This window comes from Micropterus dolomieu, linkage group LG21, assembly GCF_021292245.1.
Source record: "Micropterus dolomieu isolate WLL.071019.BEF.003 ecotype Adirondacks linkage group LG21, ASM2129224v1, whole genome shotgun sequence".
NCBI lineage: Eukaryota > Metazoa > Chordata > Actinopteri > Centrarchiformes > Centrarchidae > Micropterus > Micropterus dolomieu.
In genome coordinates this window covers 14755562-14778014 of record NC_060170.1, presented here as the reverse complement: position 1 = coordinate 14778014, position 22453 = coordinate 14755562, and the positions used below count along the sequence as shown (strand labels likewise).

Here is a 22453-nt window from a genome sequence, read left to right as displayed (position 1 = left end):
CCCCCCCCCCACACACACACACATACACACACACACATACATAAGCAGTGTTATATATTTGGGTCTTAACTGATTTTACACAGATTTTTCTTGTTTCTACTAAAGTTACATTTGCCTCGAACCAGCAGTATTTGGTATTTCAGTATTTTTAGAAGTGCTTCAGCTGCCGGAGCGGACATCAAAATACTTCAAACCCTTTCAGAGACAACACTATGCAAACGAGGCTGAGCTAGAAAAGCCTTTGAAATCCTTTCCCCTTGGGGACTGGTGATATTTGATGGTACGTTGCCAGTTGCCATCACTGACCGTTTTGCAGTGAGTTGCTTTGTGTTGAGTGAAAGCATACTGTTTGCAATTACTGTGAATCTTTGTCTCATTAAAAAGCAGTGTACAGCGCAGAACCTTTCTGTTTAGATTACGGAAGCCAGCCGAAGGGGATCATTTCAAACATTTGCAAAAGATTTGGTTGCGTAGCATGCTTAATAACGCAAGTGAAATAAATGACTTGGTTATTGCCTGTTTGTTTGAGATTTGCCAGGGATAATTATTACATTACACAAGATGTTGCAGGGTGCATTTTTAAGACCTTCTGCTACAAGTGAGTGAAAATCCACCAAAATGTTCAGCTTATACAGGTGTCAGTTTGATTGATTTCCTTTGTGAATTTGATATCTTCTTCCTCTGACTAGATTGCTCCAAGTCCAATTTGTCAAAGGACCAAGCACAGCCCAGCTCCACCATGAACATGCCTCAGTCTTTTGGAACAGCGATGGGTTTCTCCCTGTCTGAGACGCTGTCAATGGCGGCCCTGCCCAGCTTGTCGCAGAATGTCAGTCACCTGCACACCTCAGAGGACAGCATCATTTACCTCGCCCCCACCACAGACACCAACAAGTGCTGGCCCATACGTCCGACACTGCGCAATGAGCTGGACACCTTCTCTGTGCACTTCTACGTCTTCTTTGGTCCAAATATATCAATTCCACCGGACAGAGCCGCCGTGTTTGCCATCAACCTGATGCCTGTTTTAGACAGTGGAGGAGTCCTCAACATGGAGCTCAAACTCAACATGGTGAGTTTCTCTGATGACATGATTCCTGCTTGTTTTAAAGGCATTACTAATTTAAAAGACAATATGCTCTTTGTTTGGTCGAAAGGTATGAACACCACATAACATAACTAAAATGACAAGAGTTTTATGATACTTTAGTTTTCATGCAAGAAATCATGATTATATTTCTTATTTATAATCAGCTGACTGAATACAACATGCTTATTCTTATCAAGACACTTCACTTAGAATGCAAGTTTAGCTTCGTGTAATATATAATAATAATAATAATTAAGCAAGATATTTTTTTTTGATATCTCAACAACGTTTGGGAAATGTGTAGGCATTGCCTATATATTGGAGAACTAAAATACATCTGGTGTATCAGTCAAGTTTTTAAGGATTCTTGAAGGAGACATTTTGGTTCAAGGTGTGGGGGAGGGCTCTCTTGCCACCCTCACCCTTCATCTGCTGTATGCTTTACTATTGCAAAGAATAAGATAGTAAGGAGTAAGTAAATAGCCAACAGTTCCTGACAGCAAGAGTGAATAATTGGGCTCACAAAGTGTCTGGCTGAGCTAGCCTGCTAAATAAGGATGCTCGTATGGTCATAGAATTTTCTTTGAGAGCTGAAATGGTCATAGCAACGACACAGGCCCCAGTGTTTGGGCTTGTGACATATGTCTCTAATTGAGACCGAACAAAGCTCAGCCAAGCAGGATTTGATATGTCTTTGTTAAGCTGTCCTTCAGATATTAATGGCTTTAGGAATGCACCTGCAGTGGCTCTGGGGGTCTACAGGGAGCCAGGAACTGGAGAGCTACAAACCGGCAGATGGAGTTTTAAACGTTTTACTACTAACAGAAAGCAAGCCAGCCAGTGTTCAAATAACAAGAGCATGAAGCATTTAACACCAACAAATGTCATTGATTGTTTGGTACAAAGGAATATCCTGATATTTTGGGAAATATGCTTTTTTCGCTGTCTTCCCAGGAGTTAGATTGATATCAGTTTAATCTCTCTGCATTCACAGAAGATATTGGTCAACTATATATATATTTTTGCCAACAAAAAAGGAGGAAAAATACGCCCTTCCAACAACTTTAAAATTAACAAAACAGTCTCACCACAAGGTTGGTTCAGTAGCTGTCCTGGAGCTTTCGTCCTGACTTGTAAAAAAAATACAGGTTTGAAGTTGCAGCCTGTGCGCTGTTTCTCCCTGCTTCCAGACAGTGATAAGCTAGGCTAAACACATCTTTGATCTCCACTGAACACACAGAGATGAAATTGACAATCGATCTTCTCATCTAACCCCTGCCAAGAAAGCGAACAGCCTTATTTCCCAAAATGTCAGAGAAAAGCACAAACAGTTGACTTTTGAGGAAATGAAAATAATTGACTGTAATTAATTTAGTGGTTTATTGATTGGTTTGCTCGGTTGGTGTGGCGACACGGTGGGTTACAACGAAAAAACTGAGCTCTCAAAAACAAGGAAAAAAAGCGTTGAAATGGGGGAAATATTACTTAAAATAAGCAAAATTATCTGCCAACAGAACAAGAATATTTCACTTGCTACTTAAGGCCAAAAAAACTTGAAACAAGTGAAATTCTCTAACATAAAAGCCGCCTGGTAAGAAGAAATATCTTGTCAGACAAAAAACAAGTATATTTTGCCTTCAATTAAGACAATTAATCTTACTAAGATTTTAGTTTTTGCAGTGATAGGGGCTACTGTCACCTCACAGAAAAATCATCCTGGGTTTAAATGGCAAATGTGGTGTTGTCCTCATGTTTGTGTGCCCTTCATCCTACAGTCCAGTCAGGAGTACCAGTGTTTGTATCACGCATGTTGGCATAGACCCTGAGCCCTCCTGTATAGGCATAACCGTGTATAATCGGTTAATTTCAACTCGGTGGATTCTGCGGATGTCACAGAAACAGTGTGCTGTGATGAAACCTGGTTGCTGTGATTGTTGTATGAGCAGTGAGACGTATTCTAGAGAGAGACTGTCATACTATATTATTCTATGGATAGATTCCTCCCCCCTCAGCGGTGATCTGTCACTTGCTTGTCAAGGGCGCGGAATCCAGTCAGCCGCTGCCAATGTGGGACTCGGCAGATTTGCAGGGCTTTAGGAGACAATAGCTGGAGAGCTGCTTGTGTGCCTTGCATCACTCCGTGAAAGAGTGATAAAGGAATGCACATGGCTTTGATTTCCACTGATACCTGAACTGGCAGTGGATAGGTTTAATCACTTCAGATCCATTTTTCAAAGTTTTCTTTAGGTAGGGCTTATGCTGAGAAAGAAATTGTAGGCACTGTAATGAGTGTTAGTTATAAATAAATATAATAATAACAAATGGGCACTGGCAATAAATAAATTATTAAAGATTATAATTTTTTCTGTATGTATTTATTTACTACCTACCCACCTATTTACATATATATTTATTTATATACATTTACATTTATTATCAGCCAATGAGAGCACTCCATGCCTTGTTATGATCACAGTTGAAGTTTCTGTCCTGGTGTAGAAATGCTTTTGAAGAGATGTTTATTCCAAATAACCTTGAGCATTGCTTTGTTGGAAGATAGCACTCCTGATTGAATTATGCCTATGCCAATCATGTTTCACAATCATAACTAACAGCTGCATAATGGATCAGGCATTAAATCACAATATTAAATGAGAGTAATGTAGCAATGTTCACAACAGTGTTACAAAGTGCTTTACAAGTACCAGCAAAACCCCAAACAAAGTTAGCTTTAAAATTCCTGACATGAATTTAAAACAGGCCACAAATAAAATGAGCAGGCACAAGAAGAATTTAACATAAATTAACAACAATACCCAGACAACAGGAAGGGGTTTTAAAAAGTGATTGAAATCCTTTTTGGAGATGAAGCTGGATGACAGATTGAGCCTGGAAAGTGAGAGTGGAGTCGAAAACAAAGGAATTTCCTGATTTCTGCAGTGAACGAATGGTTCAGACGACAGATTCAAGAAGGATCAAAGATATCACAAAATAATCAAATGCATCTTCCTTAATATGATATGCTTCCTGTTGGTGGTGGGCATGTAGCATTTGGCAGGACCGTTTCAAACAGTTGACCAATAGGATTCTAATTCTGAAGACTGAGCTTAAAGGATTTGCGTCAATACAATGTAAACAACTTGAACTATATCATTAAATGGAGCTTAAATGCGGGGAAATAAACTCTTTGGCTACACAGTTTGCCTTTAATTTGTTCAGTACGTGGTAAGCAGGTACACATACACCATAAAGCAGTAGCCTGGCTTCAATAAGCCACCTAATAAATGTTTATCCATCACTAAGTTGTGGACCAAATTGGTGCAGGGAGTGGATTTTGTTATGTTATTTTAGAATGGCATTCTGTTGAATCCTCATTAATGAACAACACATCATTTAATAGCAAAAAGCTTCACATTTCCATCTAAGTATACACCAGTTGTTTATTTTATAACAGCGACGCACAAAACAGAACAGTAATACAATAAAGTGTCTTTAAAATGGGGGAATAGGCGAGTTGACCATGTTTGTCTGTCCATGAGTTTTGGTCATTACTGGATCACACAGAGTAAATTCCAAAGGGTTAACTTTCAGAAGAGACTGGGATTATAAACAAAAGGGTTCAAAACCATAATTATGTTTTAGGTATATCATTTTCTGGCTTGAGCGTGAGTTAATCTCATTTTGGGGGATTTCACTGTGGAATTAAATTTTTTAACATTGCATATCAGTAATAGTGACAAAAAGTGATGGAGTATTTTTCGCTGTGTGATGTCATTACTCATCAGATTTTCTGTACAAGTAAGGAGATTTTCAATCACAACACATTATTTTTTTTCCTTGTTTTGTTTTGTATTTTTTGCCTCAGTAATAGCAATAGTGTAGGCCAATTACACTGAGCAAAAAAAGTCCTAAATGGCATGTTGAGTCATATAAGACCTTTGTGGAGCTTTTTCTGGGCCAGGAGGAGGGGCAACAATTTTGAGGGAACTTATTTCCTCCTGTATCATCACATGCTGTACCTTCTTCGTCATACAGGCTTATTTACAAGGTAGTCCTTTTAAAAATATACTGTTGTTCTGATTTTCTGGGTTTGATTGTTTGCACAGACATTTTGTGTTACAAAGCCCCTCCTTAAACATAGCAGCAGTTTTTGGGTCTCTTGAGCAACATTGGCAACCCTCTTCTACTGTACCCATAAGGTTGGTGGTCGAAAACTGCACCTAAACAAAAGAACTAAAATGCCAATTTTAGTCATGGTGACGCTAGGGGAAAAGTCAGATTGTTGTCAAGATATTTCAGTCTGGACCGAAGTGGTAAGTTGACCAACAAGCCGGCATTGCAGTGCTGCAAGCATGCCTCAAGACATGTCTACTTTTGATTGAACTCTTTGATTTAGCCACCAGAAATGTTCATAGCAGTCAGTCTATCATTCAGTCCAGCTTTGGGGGCCTCCTAACCCCTTTTCAGCCCCTGGGCCTGTTTCTGGTGTGCCGGGCTGGTAATCCATCCATGAGTGTTTCTCACTCAATCCTTCATCTTCAAACTGTAGGGCAGAGTCAGGATGAAAGGAGGAGGAGTGGGGAGTGTGTGTGTGTGTGTGTGGGGTGACTATCTTGAAATGCCAGTGGGTGTGATTGAGTCTTACTACCAAGAGAGTGTAGGCCAGATGGTGAGTTTAGGAAGCCTGAAATCTCTGCACCTGGCAAAGTGTTTGTTGAGTCACTGCATTAATCAACAACTTAGCCAACTCCCTGCATATACATTATGCTCACTTTGTGCTAGGAGGCCTGATAGAAATTGTATTTATTCAAGAAATAATTGCTTAAAGTTATCCCTACCACTCTGGACTCAAATGCGTGAAATGTGCTGAATCTTGTTCTGGAAAGTTTATGTCTGAAATAGAACAAGTTTTACTGTTTTTGACTGGCAGTTTCAGGTTTAGTAACTTTGTCGGACACTGTGAACCATTTCAACGCTCTGCTGCACCTCCTCTTCCCAATGACAGAGACACTGTAAATAAATAAGAAGGAATTTGGAAACTCATGAAGTGTCAAATTTGAAGCCTGCCTGCACACTGTTGCTTTATGAACACATGCTGTAATTTCTTGCTGCTATTTGTACTCCTGTTGTTCTTTTACTGATACACCAAATTGGACTGTAGTGGTCTCCTTGCACCTCCCTGCAGAGTGAGCCAATTTGTGTAAGCATATGCAGTTCTCAACGCTTGAATAATTCTCCAGGATTTTTTTTTTAATGCATGAGCGCATTAATGTATAATTGATGCTTTAAGGAGATAAACTGCCAACATCTTAATTTAGGTGCCTTAGGCAGGCAGAGGGAGAGCAGTTTCACTTGATTTGTTAGTTTTAAAGTTTATTATCTTACAGCTGAGGGGATATGAGACCTGAGGTAATCATGAACAATGTTGGCACATCTGCATGATGGCAGCAGTTGGTTCATGGTTGGCTGGATGAATGACATTTGCTTGTGTTTCCTCCTGCAGTCTACGCTGAAAGGAGCTCATGTCACAGTGTTTGGCTGCCTGAACCATGGGATGCCTCTTTTCTTACAGGGAAACTCTTCACTGAAATGTGAATCAGGTATGTCAAATTTAACTTTGATAAAACGGCCACATAAACCCCAAATTAATTAACTATTGTTGCTCCATAAGATTATTACAATGATTAAATGCTTTTCTGTATGAATGTCAGACTCAACTTTGAACAACAAATTCACTTCTCCAACTCTTCCTCCAACTTCCCAAACTTTGACTATTCATATACAATTTACTCCAACTATTTCACTTTAGCCAAAACTTTAACTGACATCATCTTTCTGTTTAATCACTTGAACTTTCATTAATTTCTCTCAAGACTTCCACTTCAACTGACACTTGAATCTCAATTTTTCACCTACATGGCTTACATTTCAATTCCTTTCAGTGACTGAGGTTTAATTGAATCTTCAGCTCTTTTCAGCACTTTCATTTAAATTGATACTTCAACTTCACCTTCGTGCTTACACCTAAATTAACATTTCAGCTTCTTTCAGTATTTTTATTACAACTTTAACTGTTTCAGTATTTCAACAATTAGAAATGTTTTAACTGCAAAATTTCAGTAGCTGGTAAATGTACATTTTCTTCAGCTTTTTCTTGTCAAAGTGTAAAGCTCTTTCAGTTTCAGAATGTCACCTACACTGCTCTATCATTGTTTTCTTCTGTTGTTCTGCAGAATCGGTGGCCGGGTTTTTCCTTTCTGTGAATGCCTCGATTAATATCACCAAATTGAGGATTCCCTACCCACAAACAGGCACCTGGTATCTCAGTCTGCGCTCTCTATGTTCCACTGAACATGGGTAAGACAGCCGATGCTGCATCTGTATTTCTATAGACATTGGTTTTTCCTGTAAGCTTGCACTCAGCTTCAGTGGAGAACTTCAATGAACTATTTTTAGAATTATTCAAGAAAAGTTTCTAGCTAAAAGTTGACACTTTGGGAAGTACGTGTATTCGCTTTCTTGAGATGATTTAGAAAATCAATACTACTGCACCATGGCTGTATTCCAAATTTTGAAGCAACTGTAATGGCTTTTAATTGGCTCTGTCCAAAGGTAAGAATCTGCAGCATCTCTGAAGCTCACTGATCAACACACTCTATGTTATTAGTTTAATCTGTACAAAAAACAAAGTGTAAAAACAAAATATTTGGTGTTGTACGCAGGGTTAAGTGTCGGATGTTATGGAAAAAGTAACTTCTTGGGATCTCTGCTGGTTGCCGGGCGATTCTTGTTTGGTTAATCCACACAAAAGCAAAGTGTAAAAACAACAAATCTGCATCATATGGATTAAAGAAACAACATATACAATGTTAATTTAGAGGTACCAGTAGGTACGTTACCTTTGGACAGAGCCAGGCTAGCTGTTTCCTCATTTCGAGTCTTTATGCTGAGCTAAGTTAGTCAGTTGTTAGGGGTAGCTTTATATTTAGCTTCAGCCTGGTATCATCAACAGGCGTATGAATAATACTCTGATTTCTTAAGCACATCTGTTTTATTTGGTGTTCGGTATTTGTCTGGTTCGACATACTGTGACAACAAGAATTACTTTGAGATATTTCCACTGTGGCTAAAATGAATCAGACTGCACAACCATTTTGTATCTTTCTAAAACATGAATAGTGAAAGTGAGAGAATAGTCTCTCAGATTCAGGGAACTTCTTTTTCTTCATTTTGTGCCCACATTCACCATTCATACTTTATTGTAAAAAATAGTTTTTCCACCTTTTGTATACTAAGAGGACCATAATGCATTGCACCTACAAGACATTGAGTTTTAAGAAAGGACAGAGCTCTTATCTTTACTTGACTAGAAAACATTTTTTATCTCTACTTACTTGTACAATTTAATCCACAGATGAATGCAGTAAGTACACGCTCTTTCTCTGAGGGTTGTTTAAAGTAATTGTGAAAAATGTCAGAAAGAGAAGGAGGGGGAAATGTTTCCATTAAGTTGTCAAGCGCAATGTTTATCACAAGTTCTTAAGTATCAGCTATTCAGCAGATTAAGCTGTTTTGCCGAACTCTTAATGGCACAAAAATGTGAACAGAATGGAAATAAGCAGTTTTTTTTTGCAGGCCACTTGGGATTTCCAATTGAATTTGAATAACAAATAATAACAGATGGTCAGGGACATGGTCCCATCCCCACATGAAAGCATTGCTGAGGTATGAAAACATTCACATAGCTATATGTTAGATTTCCACCCATGTACACGTGCTAAATCAGTCAGGTCTTGTTAGAGCGGATGTAGTGTGAATGATAGGTGCTCTTCAAGGCTACAATTAAGATTGATATAATTTAAAAATAAAGAAGCGAGCAGCTATGTCAATTCAAAATATGGGGAAAGGCGAACAAACCCATTTGTTATCTCCTGGAGTGTCAAAAAGTTGTGCCTTTTGGTTGAAATGGTTCTCTAGAAATATAAAAAAGGAGATGTTGACATGAGAAGTCAGAAATGGAGTTCTTTGTGATTATAGGTAGGGTATTGGGGAAAATTCCAGGTGGGGTATGTAAGTGAGATACCTAATTAAGGTTAAACTATCACAGTGGAACTCTAGTTTCCCTGTTGGTCTATAAAGCACAGACATAATTACTTTAAAATGACTTTTCTAATTGCTTTATGAATTTGGAGATTGCACAAGCCTAACAAAGTAAAGTTGTTTGACATTTGACAACCCTAAAACAACCTTTTGGTCTCCAACGTGCTGTGGTGATGATAGTGCTGGAGGAGATAAAACAAGACTAATCTACAGCCACACTGTGAGGCTATACATTGGCTTTTGACTGAAATGTGAATGTTGCATGCTAACATACTGATATTTAGCAAGCATAATGTTTACTATGTTTACCATCCTAATTTAGCATGCAAACAACATTTGCTAATAAGCACTAAACTCAGAATACAGCTGAGACTGACGTGAATGTGATTAGTTGTTTAGTCATAAACTAAAGTATTGGACATATTTACATTTTGACCTGATGATGCCGCTAGATGAAGAGTGAAGGGTTCACCAGAGTTGACACAGTTCATCCTAAGGGGGACATGAATGTGTGTACCAAATTCATCAAATAGTTGAGGAGATATCAAAGAGGTAGACTGAACGACAGAGAGACATTGCCGTCTCCAGAGCCATGCCTCTAGCGTGGCTAAAACAGCTACACAGAAATAAAAAGGTCTAGCTTGAGTGCAGTATGTCAGATGAAAAAAGTGAAAAGTACTACTGGTAAAAAAGGTACCTAAATGCATCAGTGGTATTGCAGTGATGTTCCTCGTGCTCACCTCCATATAATATTCTGCCTCTCTGTGACTTTTCCAGATTTGAGGCATGCACCAATGTCACAGCAGAGGTGTATATGCGTGCATACCTGACTCCATGCATCAATGACTGTGGGACATATGGACAGTGCAAGCTTCTGCGCACCAATAACTACCTTTATGCTGCATGTGAATGCAAAGCAGGTAACAATTTACTTTAAAAGTCTATTGGATTGCATTGTATTGTCAGTGTATTTCTCACATGGAGAGCTTTTTTTCTTTCTGTTTGTTGATTTGAATTTCCGCACAGTGTGAATGTGAACTAAATTCTGATTAGGTGGTCTATTTATGTCCTCTTTTGATTCTATTTTGATGTCCTCTTTATTTTTAAATTGCATTTGCATTCACTAAACCCGGTTATGGAAGCCAGTTACTAACAAAACAAAGCAGGTTGATTGATAGAAGTGGAGACATAATTGTTTAAATATGGTATATACTTAACAATGCCTTTAATTATTAATCAGTAATTAATAATTAGCAAAAACCGTGACCATGCATTAAAAATTGGAAGTGTTTTTCAGCTTTTTTTTAACATACAAGATAAGATAAAAAAATTCTCTGAGGAAATTGGGTCATAACTGCTGCAAAGGATTTCTAATTTGTTGGAAAATACATCATGCAGAGTGACAAGAAAATGGGAGAGAGCAAGGTGGGTTGGCACAGGTCACCTTCCAGAATTGAACTGACAATACAGCGATTAAATTGTATGTGCCGCTGTCCAATGAGCCATACAGCTGCCTGGTATTAATCTTCTAATATAAGCCGTTTTGATAAGACAATAAAACAGGCTCTTAATTACGAACAGCTTTTCAATAAAAGATGAGCTTATGAAACTAAACAAAGCATGTCCTCTGAGGCTTTTTTAAATCCTGCCTTTGATCTTCTTTTATCAGAGTTGGTTTCTCTTCAGTTAAATTCATTGTCATACTTCATATGTGTGACTGCTTTCTGGCAGGCGCTTTGCATTCAGCACTTGCCCTTGGCCTGTCTCACACTGAAAATGCTCTGTTCAACAGTGCTCACGAATATTTAATTCACACTGTCTTATCCAATTCACCACTTGATAAGGATCCAATTCAAGTGGCAAAGCAGTGGTGTTTTAACGAGGGAAGGAGTTCACACGAGGAGCCTCTATTGTCCAAGATAACCAACGTCTATATCTGTTTTTGATTGTTTTCACACAGAGAAGTGTCAGTTTACATGAAAGGGCATTCATCTTGTTGAAAGATAAATATTTAATCAATTTTAAGAGATACTGTAAATACTAAAGGTTTCAGTTTGTTTCAAAAGCTCGACTTTTGAAACAAACTGATTCATCTACAGTACAATTTCTTGTCATCCACTCAGCCAAAAGATTTAAGAAGACTTTCCTAGGTTTATTTAGAGTTTAAGGAAGATATAACCGCCTTAACTTTGTGCATGTTTGTGTGTGGTAGGCTGGGACGGCTGGGGATGCACAGACAACTCAGAGGCCTACTCCTACAGTTTCCAGCTCCTCTCCACTCTGCTGCTCTGCCTCAGTAACCTGATGTTCGTCCCACCTGTGGCCATCGCCATCCGAAGCCACTACCTGCTCGAGGCTTCAGTCTACATCTTCACCATGTTCTTCTCCACTGTGAGTGACTGCCACACAAACAAAGCGGTGCATGTTCTAGCCTCTATAAAAAAAAGAGTTGACCTATAAATTATTTTTAGGTCTGATAACAGCACAAACATTCGGAAATCTGCATTACTGCTTCATCTGCTGCAAAACTAAACAAACATTTTCAGATCAGTTACCCTGATCAGAAAGAAATGATCACAATGCACACAGCTAATGCTTTTATTATAAATGCAAGTAACCTAGTTAAAGATACCCTGTTGACTTTTTCCACATATAAATGCATGTTTTGTTTGTACTGTGTATGTGCATGAGGACGTATATTAATGTGCACCACTGGTTTCATGCTATTTCACTGATCAATGGTTGGCAACAAAAGTCGCAATACATCAACAAAAGCAAGGAATGACGGCAAGCTAGCAAATGCAAAATGGATGCAAGCATTGAACAATTTAAAATATTTTTAAAAATGTTTTTGCAGATGTGTACTCAGGAAGGAAATGCCTTCTCAATTACCCAGCATGTTTGTTAGGCTGCGTTCAGACCGACTTGAGCCCTGCAGGAAAAAATGCGGCTCTCCTATTTCAATAGGGGCAGTCCGTCTCACAAAACATCGCAGGGTGGTTGAATTCGATTCAATTATTTCTGCATTGCGATGTCAACTGGCAAGACGCTATGTTGGTCAATGCATGCAAACGCACAGAATGCTTTGAACTGCCATTAACCTCAGGGCCATTAAGATACAATAGTTGCAGACTTTCTAGAGGTTGAAAATTCTGTCTGAGTATTTCTAACAGTTGTGCAGTGTTTTGGTATCTAAAAAGCCTTTAAACGCATTCATTTGTTACTCTTTAGATCACTCACAAACCAAACTATAAGTTAGCATGTACAAAGACAAATGCATTTTTTCAGAAAGTGATCAAGTTGTGACAGTGGTGACTAAAATCAAAAACAATTTTCGGCAAAATATAGATAAAAACCAGAAAGAACAATCACTTAGTCTGAAAATAGAAAGCCAACAGACAGACCACATTCAGCTCGTCAAACAATAGTGAGCTTTTTTGTATGGTCGCTATGCCAGATGTTTTTTTATTGCACATCTGCTTGGTGGTCTAACCGCTGTCTTTTCTCTCTCTACTGACAGTTCTACCATGCATGTGACCAGCCTGGTATTGTGGTCTTTTGCATCATGGAATATGACGTCCTGCAGTTCTGTGACTTCCTAGGGTCGCTCATGTCAGTGTGGGTCACTGTCATTGCTATGGCCAGGCTGAAATCCATCATCAAACAGGTAGGCTCCAGCTGTACTTCCACCTAATTATCCTCACAGGAGAGTCAAGTGATACAGATGAAAGTAAATTAAGCATATGCAGCATTCGTCCTGATATTTAACCAGAATGGTGATTATGTTTCCACTTTGATGAAGCTTATGAGCTCATATGTTTGATATGGGCAGTCGTGTACACTACATAATATGCTCAGCATTCAAGTAGATTAAGTCATGACAAAGTGTTGGCTGTGAGCTATCGGCTAAGTTCCACTTGCAAAGTTGTGAACAAGTCAGCAGGTTGTTAAAATCAGATTTTCTTAGTACATTGATATACATGGCCCAACACGTCTGACACAGCTTAATAATAATGTGCTCCCTATCAATCCTCTGTACAGAACAGCACATGCCAACTGTGCCGACCTGTTTTGATGGCACTGTGCAATACATAACAAAAATACATGTGAACATCATTAATAATATACACAAACTACACACATATTTTACATGGAATGGTAAAGATTCAAGTTTACCAAAGCATCCTTTTTTGCCCGCAGCAGTTTTATTTTTAGCTGATACTGATTTAACGCCATACCAGCCTCCTCATATGTTGCCTGCACTTCATTTAAGCGCTTTTCCCCGTCCTTGCTGCTCTGTAACAAACGGCACATCTGCATCTGCCATGTGGAGTGCAGCCGATGCCACCACCTTTAGCTCTTAGGCTCTGATTGACTCGGTTGTGTTTCTAAATGGAGAGGCAGCCATTCACAAGAGCACCTCCGGACCTGTTTGATGTGCTTGATAAAATATTAGATGTGGGCAGTGATTCAGACATCTGGAACCAGACATCCTCTGAACATAACGCATGTCCACCGCCATGTGTTGCAAGCTGGCAGCACGTAAGCTGAGCGCTCCATGTTAATGGCCCTGAAGCAAAGAGAGATTAGAGGACTGAGAAGGAAAGCTGTAGGGCTATGAAGGAGCGCTATAAATGAGTTGACATATGCCTAAATTTTTAGTTATAAATTAGAAGATCAATGTGTTAGAATCAGAGACGTGTGTTGCTAAATTCTCTGGTTGTTGACATATTGCGGTGAATAACAGTAAACACTAACAGGTGCACCTTCTCCCTGGGTCACTCCCTGGCTACACACCAAGATGGAGCAGTCTCAGGGAAATTGTGTGTGTGTGTGTAAGTGTGTGTCCATGTCCAAAAATGATACAGAGAGGTGGGGGAGGGGCAGCGGGGGTGGAGTAGTGGGAGGTAGGGAGAGTATACGAACATCTGCTGTCCTCTAGAGTTTGTATTTTTGCTGAGCGCTGCAGTACGCAGTCACTAATCAAACCGCACATGTCAGGACTGGCAAGTGGAACTGTGTGTGTTTGTGTACTAGAGAGACTGTGTGTGTGTGTGTGTGTGTGTGTGTTTGTTTATGTCCATAACCACAGCAGCTGTAGAGGGTGATGGACCCAGGAGAACCTGATTGTGTGTGTATATGTGACTTTCGGACCTTCAAAGGTCTCAACGTCCTATGTCAGCAGAGTACATTTGTTGTGAGGACATTTTTTGCTGGTTCACATGAAGAAAGAACTTTTTTCAACATGTTGAGATTTGTTAATCTCAACATGTTGAATGTTATTGCGTGAAAATTATATGAATTAATTTAAAGAAAAACATTTTTAATTTTAACGTGGGTCTCGTGTTCGTATAGTTTTGGCCCTCTTTTAATAAGCAGTTATGAAAACATTGTTCTAACCAAAGTAATTGCAGAGATCTGGGTTTGAGAACAGGACAGATTGTAAAACATGAAATGATCAGAATATTTTAGCCTGATGATCTTAACCACTTTATCTGGAGGGAAAACGAAGGTGAAATATCTGTTTAAAACTGTGTGCATGTGTATCTACAGCAATTGCAGCAATTGGTCTTTAAACTGTTATGGATTTATACAAACAAACATTTTGGGTAACAATTTAACCTTTCGCCTTTGTTTTCTCTTTCAAATACATTGGCCCTCCTGGGGGATTGGAATACCTCTCTGATCGTCTGACTGCTTGTGTATGTTGCCCCTTCAGACATCTTTTTAGTGATGTTGCCACTTCCCCATATTTTAGCAATTAACTTGGTGAATGTTACAATTACTAATAGGAATGATGGACACAGCTAAGAAAAAGACAAAATGAACCTATTGAATTACCTAAGTCCATGAAATAAAATGTATAATACTTGTATCTCTTGTATAAAGAGATTGGCATTAATTTACTCATTTCAAAATGTTATGCTGCTACAAAATTCATCATTTTGAGAGTTTGAGTGCTGCAACATTGTTATTCAAATTAGGCGTAATGTAGAACAGTTATGCATAATAGTTACCAAAAGGTTCAACAAATTAGCAGATGGACAAATGATCAACAGTGCACGTAGAACATTTGCACAGCTGAGTTATAGTTTGGAGCAACCTTAGAGGCAGCCAATCATAGAAGTAGATAAGCGGGGTGTGGAGATCTATAAAATCAGAGCAAAGAGCTGTGAAAGGACATTCAACATATTGATAACTGATTCTTTTCAATATGGGGAAGAAATGGTGAAGGTCTTATATTTAGAAAATGAAATGAAATGAAAGCTCTGAAAGCTGGTAACTAGTAACTAGCTGGTAACTTTATGCTGAGATGGCCTTCACCACATGCTGCTTCCAGAAGTCAAGAATGAAGTCCATGCTCAAATTATTTAAAATATTAAACATATTTGCTCAGCACTGCCTTTGTAGGACAGATGTATTTTGACACTGCGCATGTTTTAATCCACACATGCACAAACACAGTTATAAGTCTATATTACTGTAAGCTTGAAAATACATGTGGCAGATAAAAATAGAATTGCTACAAGCTCGTCCATCACAATGTCAGATAATGATTGATTACAGCAAAACCCCTGCCTGTGAGCATTTACGACTGCATATAAGACATGTGTACATGCATTCTTTGGGCTTCTTCTGTGGGATCCAGCGGTGCAGTATGACTGATGGCTGCTGCTGCACAGAGTCCTCGGGCTGCACCACGCTGCTCTTCTCCTCCTTAGTCTGTGCCAATTAGTTCTGTTTTCCTGAAGGTGGGTCATCCCTTCCCTGCTCGAAAAATCCCCAATTTCTCCTCACATTCCCTACCAGGCAGAAGAATGCAGACCTCAGGCATCCAGGACAGGCTTAAGTTCTCCCAAAGCATGTGTAGCACAGCGTATTGATTTTTTTCCCTCTCACTTTATCTTTTTTTATGTCCTGTGGCTTTATGTCAAATTGTGAGCTTGACAAAAAAAGATTAAACTAGTATTATTTATAGCACAGGCCTCTACAGTGTTTTGTTTTGTGGCTCTCACTCATATAGGGGAAGTTGAAAGATATTTGACTTCAACAGTACTCAGTAGACAGTTATTTTCTGTAATGACTGTTTGCCGACTGATGAGCTGATGGCATGTTTACATATTAACAAGCGCTTTTGGGATTTTTTGCTTCACATGCATAACATATCTTCTTTCAGACTAGCGAAAATAAAATGCCCCAAAATACACATTTAGGTGGTTATTTTACTATACCATGTCTATTTGCATCTGTAGATTTCTCCTAAATTCACCAAAAGTGTGCATATTTAAACATACACTTTCAAAAAACAAAAAGAATAATTACCCTATTGCAAGTAATCAGCTGGGGAAATTCCATGGTGAAAGCTATTTGTTAAAAAATGTTTACCCTATTCACCTGCAGTGAAGATGTAAATCTTTAAAAATGGATCACAAATATATAGTAATCCATTGTTTATTGATTAAATTGCCTAAAACAACTGGGCACTGTAGTTGTGTATAATTCAAACATCAGTGAATTGTGCATTTGTTGAGGGCTTTTCAGCCACGGATTGATACACATCTGGTGCTCTGCATATTTACTGCAGCAGGACGCTGTTTGTGGGATTGAGTCAAAATAAACTACAGTGTATGTTCATGATAATGAAGGAACATTAGTTCAACGGTAGGGCTCAATGATGTGCTTTTAAACATGCACATTAGCACAGAGGAATAAGCTGTATCAGACTTTGGCTACACAGACAATGCATGTTAGAAGCATCAATTCATTGTTGGTGTTAGTCTTTTCTTTTTCATTCAAAAATGGAATATGTCCAGTCATAACTATTAATATATATGGTTTTCCAAGTAACTTATTGGCTAGTTAACATAACAAAGCCAACAAACTGTAATTCTCAAATTCTCCTTTTTCCCCAGCAAGGCATATATTTCTTTTTCCTACCTGTTTGTACATGCCACCTTTTTTTGCAGCAACACAGTTCACCATTAGACCCCCGTGAATGCACCAGCTGTGTTAGGAAAAGTAGAACTCCAAAAATACAGGACACAGGTGCAGAAATAATGAAAGTATTGTTCCACATACTGTAACTGACAATTGTCTCTTTAGTAACCATTAGTCATTACTAAAAGATTTGTGATGCAACTACAAAGCATTTGTCACCATTTTTCTTACAAGTGGGGAGAAAATTACAGTTTTGACAGTATTCTTCTCCCCATAAGCAGCAATGTGCTGTGTCGACGGTGTTTACGGAGGACCGTTATTGATCCATGTGTTTTTTGTCAAGGTGCTGTATCTGCTGGGGGCGATGTCTCTGTCCATGGCTCTGCAGCTAGACCGTCACGGTCTGTGGAACCTGCTGGGACCCAGCCTGTTTGCTCTGGGCATCATGGCTGTGGCATGGGTAAGGGCAACTCATACATTTACTGCACAGTGGACTAGTAGTGTACAGCTAAAATAAAGAGCCTCCACATATAGAAAGTACCATTAAAAGTTAAGCAGATTCTGGGGATATAGAAAAAAAAGGGAAAGTTACATGTAACATACAGTATGTTATTGTTTGACAAGATGAAATGCCTTCTTACAGTGTGTGAATAACTGGTCTTCAAGGGAGTTTTACACAGGATAAAGATCATTCATTTTAATACATAATCTGTGTTTGACATTCATAGACAAGCTGGCGCATGGCAGATGAAACGTGTCAGCACTGTCCCTCTATTGTTCCTCATGCCTTTAAATGTAAAATGACTTAATCCATCATTTAAGCTTAGGGCTGGAACATGTGTGCACTGCTAGAAACTGTGGGTTTTTGACCAATGAAGCTATTTTACATTAGCATGGAAGGGGCTTTAAAAGTTTTGCAGCCTGTGGGTATTAGTCATGGATTGTAGTTCCATTATAAGTCAGCTTGTACTTTCACTGACTCTTCTCCGAGTCATAATGTGCTCCCTGAACTGAGAAGATAAAAAATAATAGTCTTTCGGGCAAGGTTCTTGAAAAAAAAAACCTTTAACACCAAACCTCTGACAAGAGTTTGAAAACAAGGTTTGTGGCTTCCTTGGAGAAAGCTTTGCTTTGAATAAAGTGTGGGAGTTGTAGCTCTGCGAGTTATCTTTCTGTGAGCTGAAGGATCCTACAAAAACTGTGGAAGATGAAGTACTGTTTAATTCCACCATGTAAAGTCTCCAGTTTTAGCACCAAAGGTTGGAGACAATATATTTTACCATTACAGTGCTTCAGAATTCATGCACAACACTACTGTGAAATGTGAGTGTATTCAGCGATTATTTTAGGCTTTGGCGCATTTCTAATTCAATTATAGATGGGTTGTTGACGTGTTATTTGACAAATATAAAATGCAAACATCATGGTTTGGTATACTGTGACAATATCTACAGAATAGAAGTATACACAGATTTTATGCAATGTCAGAATGAATGAAACAGAGAGATATAATGTCTGATCTTCCAATGGCGATGAAGCACACAATAACTAGACCCAATGGTAAACTCCACACAGCAACTTTTCCATAAAAAGTCACTTGGATCTCATGCTAATGTTGCAGTTTTTAAAAGATAAACCTGGGCACAAGCTTTGATTACTTGACACTTCATAATTTATCAGCTGTTCAATAGTGTATGTCTACATTTCAGCATTCTCTGCTCAGTGCTGCACCTCTGAGTTTGAGCGCTGCACATTTTCTACAAGAGCCCTTTCATTTCAACTTGTCATGTTTCTGCAAAGCCTGGCATTCTGAATGTACCAAGACACAACCGAATTAGATCAGTCAAGCGGAGGGCACAGAGAGCGCTTTTAAATCTGTCAATGCCAAATATCCATAATTCTCCAAACTAAATGAGGTCCCTGACTTATGCATGAAAATGTCATCCTGGTCTGAAATTGTTTGTCTTAACCAGAAACATGTGCATTCCCAAAGCTACTGTAACAGTAAAGCCACACTTGGCTTCAAATAAATTATTACACCTTAACCTAAAATGTATACATCATCATAACTCACTTAGAGCCATTTTACTGTGAGAAAATATGCTATTATTTTTGTCATTCATGAATGGCTTACACTTCCCTTGACAACGGAGAGATTTTTCATGGTAATGTTTTGGGAAAAAATATAAAGCAAGCAATAAGTGTTGTGAATACAACAATGAAGCACTCTCTAAAGGCTGTTTAGAAAGAAATGAAGTGAAATGTCCAGGTCTTTCAGTGCCACACTTTTAGCAATTCTGGGCCACTTACAGAAAGAATGAGCACATACTCTATATTAAACAAATGGAGACATCATATTCAGTTACTGTCAAACAGAACATGAGCATAAATAATAAAATAGCGAAAGCAATGACTGGCCAATCACTGATTACCAATTTAAAACATCTATCAGTTGATTATGATCATTGTGATGGACTTTATGCTGCAGTGGGAGGCATGAATACAAATTTCAGACAATAAAACCATTGGAGATTTATGAAGAATCCCATCTCTCTGTTCCTCCAATCAAAGTAAACTGCCTGCTGCTCGCTCGCTGAAATCCCATTGGTCTGCAATTTTGAATTACTGCTCCCTGTGTGATCCCCCACTTCAATATCCTGTTTCTACATGAAATATGTTCATTAAATTAAGGAAAAAAGAACATTAAACACAGGTCCTTTGAGATCAACTGTAAATGAAAGAAACTGTAAAATGCTTTATTTTTATGGGTCCCTTTCCCTTACATTCCTAATAATTTCTTGAAAGAATCTGACATGTAACTGTTAAACAGTACCTTCCAAGAAACTTACTAATTTGTGACTAATGACAGGAAAACACACATTTTATTTTCAATTTCTAGACAGTGTTTTAAGATGGAATTTTTGCTGCGTTTTCTTTACAATGTGGTTTGCTAAAGCTGGCACTGTTTCCAAGTGGATGTTATATCCCCAATTTGTGCGATCAAGTGAAAAAGAAACATACACGGCCATTTCGCAAATCCCAATTTGCCTGCTATACAATCCGTACATCCTCTGTCCTTAGACTCTCACTTCGAATGAGGAAAAAACGTGCCCCAAAAAAACATTTTAAAAAGGAAAAACACGGAAGAAAGGAGGTGCAACAGTGGAAGGATCCCTCTCCCAGGACGGGCAGACATCCAATAAATGTCGTTCACAGAATAAATTCATAACAGAAAATCACAGTATATACAATTATGTTGACCGTGCAGCCCAGTCAGGTTGAAACATTAATACAAAAATAAATGTTTTCTGGTTCTGTGTGGTTGTAAATTACAGGCAATTCAACAAATATGAGAATGAATTATTAAGTAGGCTATTTATCTGGGTTAGAAAATGCATCTCAGTATTTCAAGTTATTAGCATTATACACTTTCTTCTTATAATCTTCACCCAACTCCACTCCACTGTTTTGTAACTTGTTTCCTAGCTCTAATAAATGTGTGTAAATGTATGTATTCATCAAAATTGAACGTGTTATCTTAGCTATGTGCAAAAGAAACAATAGTTAGATTCCATTTAAAGACTGTGTTGGAAAAACTAAGGGACCTGTAAAAGTAAACATTACCAACTAAGCTATAACATTTAAACTACAGTTTGTTGTTTTAAAGTTAATATAAAATAGGTCTAAATGGTGATGTTGAAAACACTGTTCTGTGTCTGTTGGCCTGTCAGACGGTGCGCACCATCCGTCGGCGGCGTTGCTACCCGCCCACTTGGAAGCGCTGGGTGTTCTTCCTCTTCCCAGGCACCATGATCGCCACGTCTGCCGTGGCTCTCTACGCCTTCGTGGAGACAGAGGAAAACTACTTCTACATCCACAGCATCTGGCACATGCTAATCGCAGGGAGTGTGGGCTTCCTCCTGCCGCCTCGAGCCAAGCCTGACGCCAAGGTGACCCCGCTGAAGCGTAGGCGGGGCTGCGGCTATCAGCTGTGCGTTAACGAGCACGAGGAGCTGGGCCTGGTGGACCCGGCCATCATCTCCATCAACAGCATCTGTACCAGCTGATAAACTCCCTGCTCCCAACCTTTTACCTTAAAGACACTTCATTGCCTTCTTTTACTTGGGAAATTCACATACGGGAAATTAAGCCACAGAACTTGAAAAAGCAATGTAAATACTTTAATGCAGATGTGACACATTGGATTCTTTTTTTGGTTATTATTGTCATGGTTATTATTATCAATACAACTGTAATTATTATTATCTATAGTTAAAGTTGTTCTGATGAATTGTGGGTGTACAGTGACACACTGTTGTTTGTGAATATGTATTTATAGTCAAAGCTGAAACACTGCTGCTATCTGACGGTGACTGTAAAACTGCTTCTGTTGGTTATTTATTGGTGGTCTTGTAAACAGGCCAATTATTTTACTGTTGGGTTACAGATCCGGGGGAGACATGGGGGGACATTTATCAAGGGCACGGCTTTTCTGAAATTCCTTTGGAATATATCTTTTGCACTGAGACACAAAAATGTTATTCTGTAAATTTTTATAATAATATAAACTACAGTGGGCATCACAAATGTAAAATCTAGTTGTCATGTGGAATGTTAGATTGTCTTTTGCAATTGCAATGTATCGCTTTTACACGAATGTGCTGATTGTTCTTGATGGGAACAATTCCAAAGCTGCCTGTTGAAAGAGGGGAGGGGAGGCAGGATTATTTCAGAGACCTCACACCAAGACCTCACCTCCCTGTTCTTTTCTGACAGGACCTGTGTGACACCACATTCATAAACAATAAATGTTTTCTTTCTTTGCCTCGGTATTACTTTTGCTTTTGCAGCTTTCAAATCTAGTGCAGCTGGTGAACCTCCCATAAAGACATCATATTCCTACCCTAATGGAAGCCAGTAGTACTCAGACAGTGAGATGAGATGCTGTCAACAGCATCCTCCCAGGAATAGAGCAAGAGATAAATAATTCTCCTACAGGATGAAGGCTGCTTCAGAGCATACTGTCGACATGAAGCCTCTCTCTCTTATATAAGGAAAGAGTTTATGACCCTTTGCTTTATGACTTATTAGGCGTGATCCATCAGCAGCTGCTCAGTATTCTTCATGTGCGTGTTCTGTCTTTCTTATCAAAAATTATTAGAGAAAAGAACAATAAAATAATTTGGTTTTTTTTGCAACTGTACATACTGTACCCCAATTAAGATCACACTAATAAACAACATTAAGAGTCTACAGTCATGTTAACATGCTAACATTTGATGATTACCACTAAACTAAAATTACAGCGGGGGCTGATGAGAATCT

The 22453-nt window shown here is 38.8% G+C and overlaps 1 protein-coding gene across 2 annotated transcripts in view; it reads left to right on the top strand.

Moving 5' to 3' along the window:
• tmem8b (transmembrane protein 8B) overlaps positions 1-21952 on the top strand; it is a 29319-nt gene extending 7367 nt beyond the window's left edge. The window contains exons 1-9 of one of the 2 annotated variants that reach the window (XM_046035281.1): positions 491-598; positions 690-1072; positions 6594-6690; positions 7324-7447; positions 9968-10110; positions 11403-11581; positions 12711-12857; positions 17472-17588; positions 20860-21952. In XM_046035281.1, coding sequence (XP_045891237.1) covers positions 562-598; positions 690-1072; positions 6594-6690; positions 7324-7447; positions 9968-10110; positions 11403-11581; positions 12711-12857; positions 17472-17588; positions 20860-21195 — 1563 coding nt within the window. In that variant the 5' untranslated portion in view covers positions 491-561 and the 3' untranslated portion in view covers positions 21196-21952. Of the gene's footprint in view, positions 1-490; positions 599-689; positions 1073-6593; positions 6691-7323; positions 7448-9967; positions 10111-11402; positions 11582-12710; positions 12858-17471; positions 17589-20859 lie in introns of those variants that run through there. The other variant, XM_046035279.1, reaches the window with a different exon arrangement.
• The last annotated feature ends 501 nt before the right edge of the window (positions 21953-22453 follow it).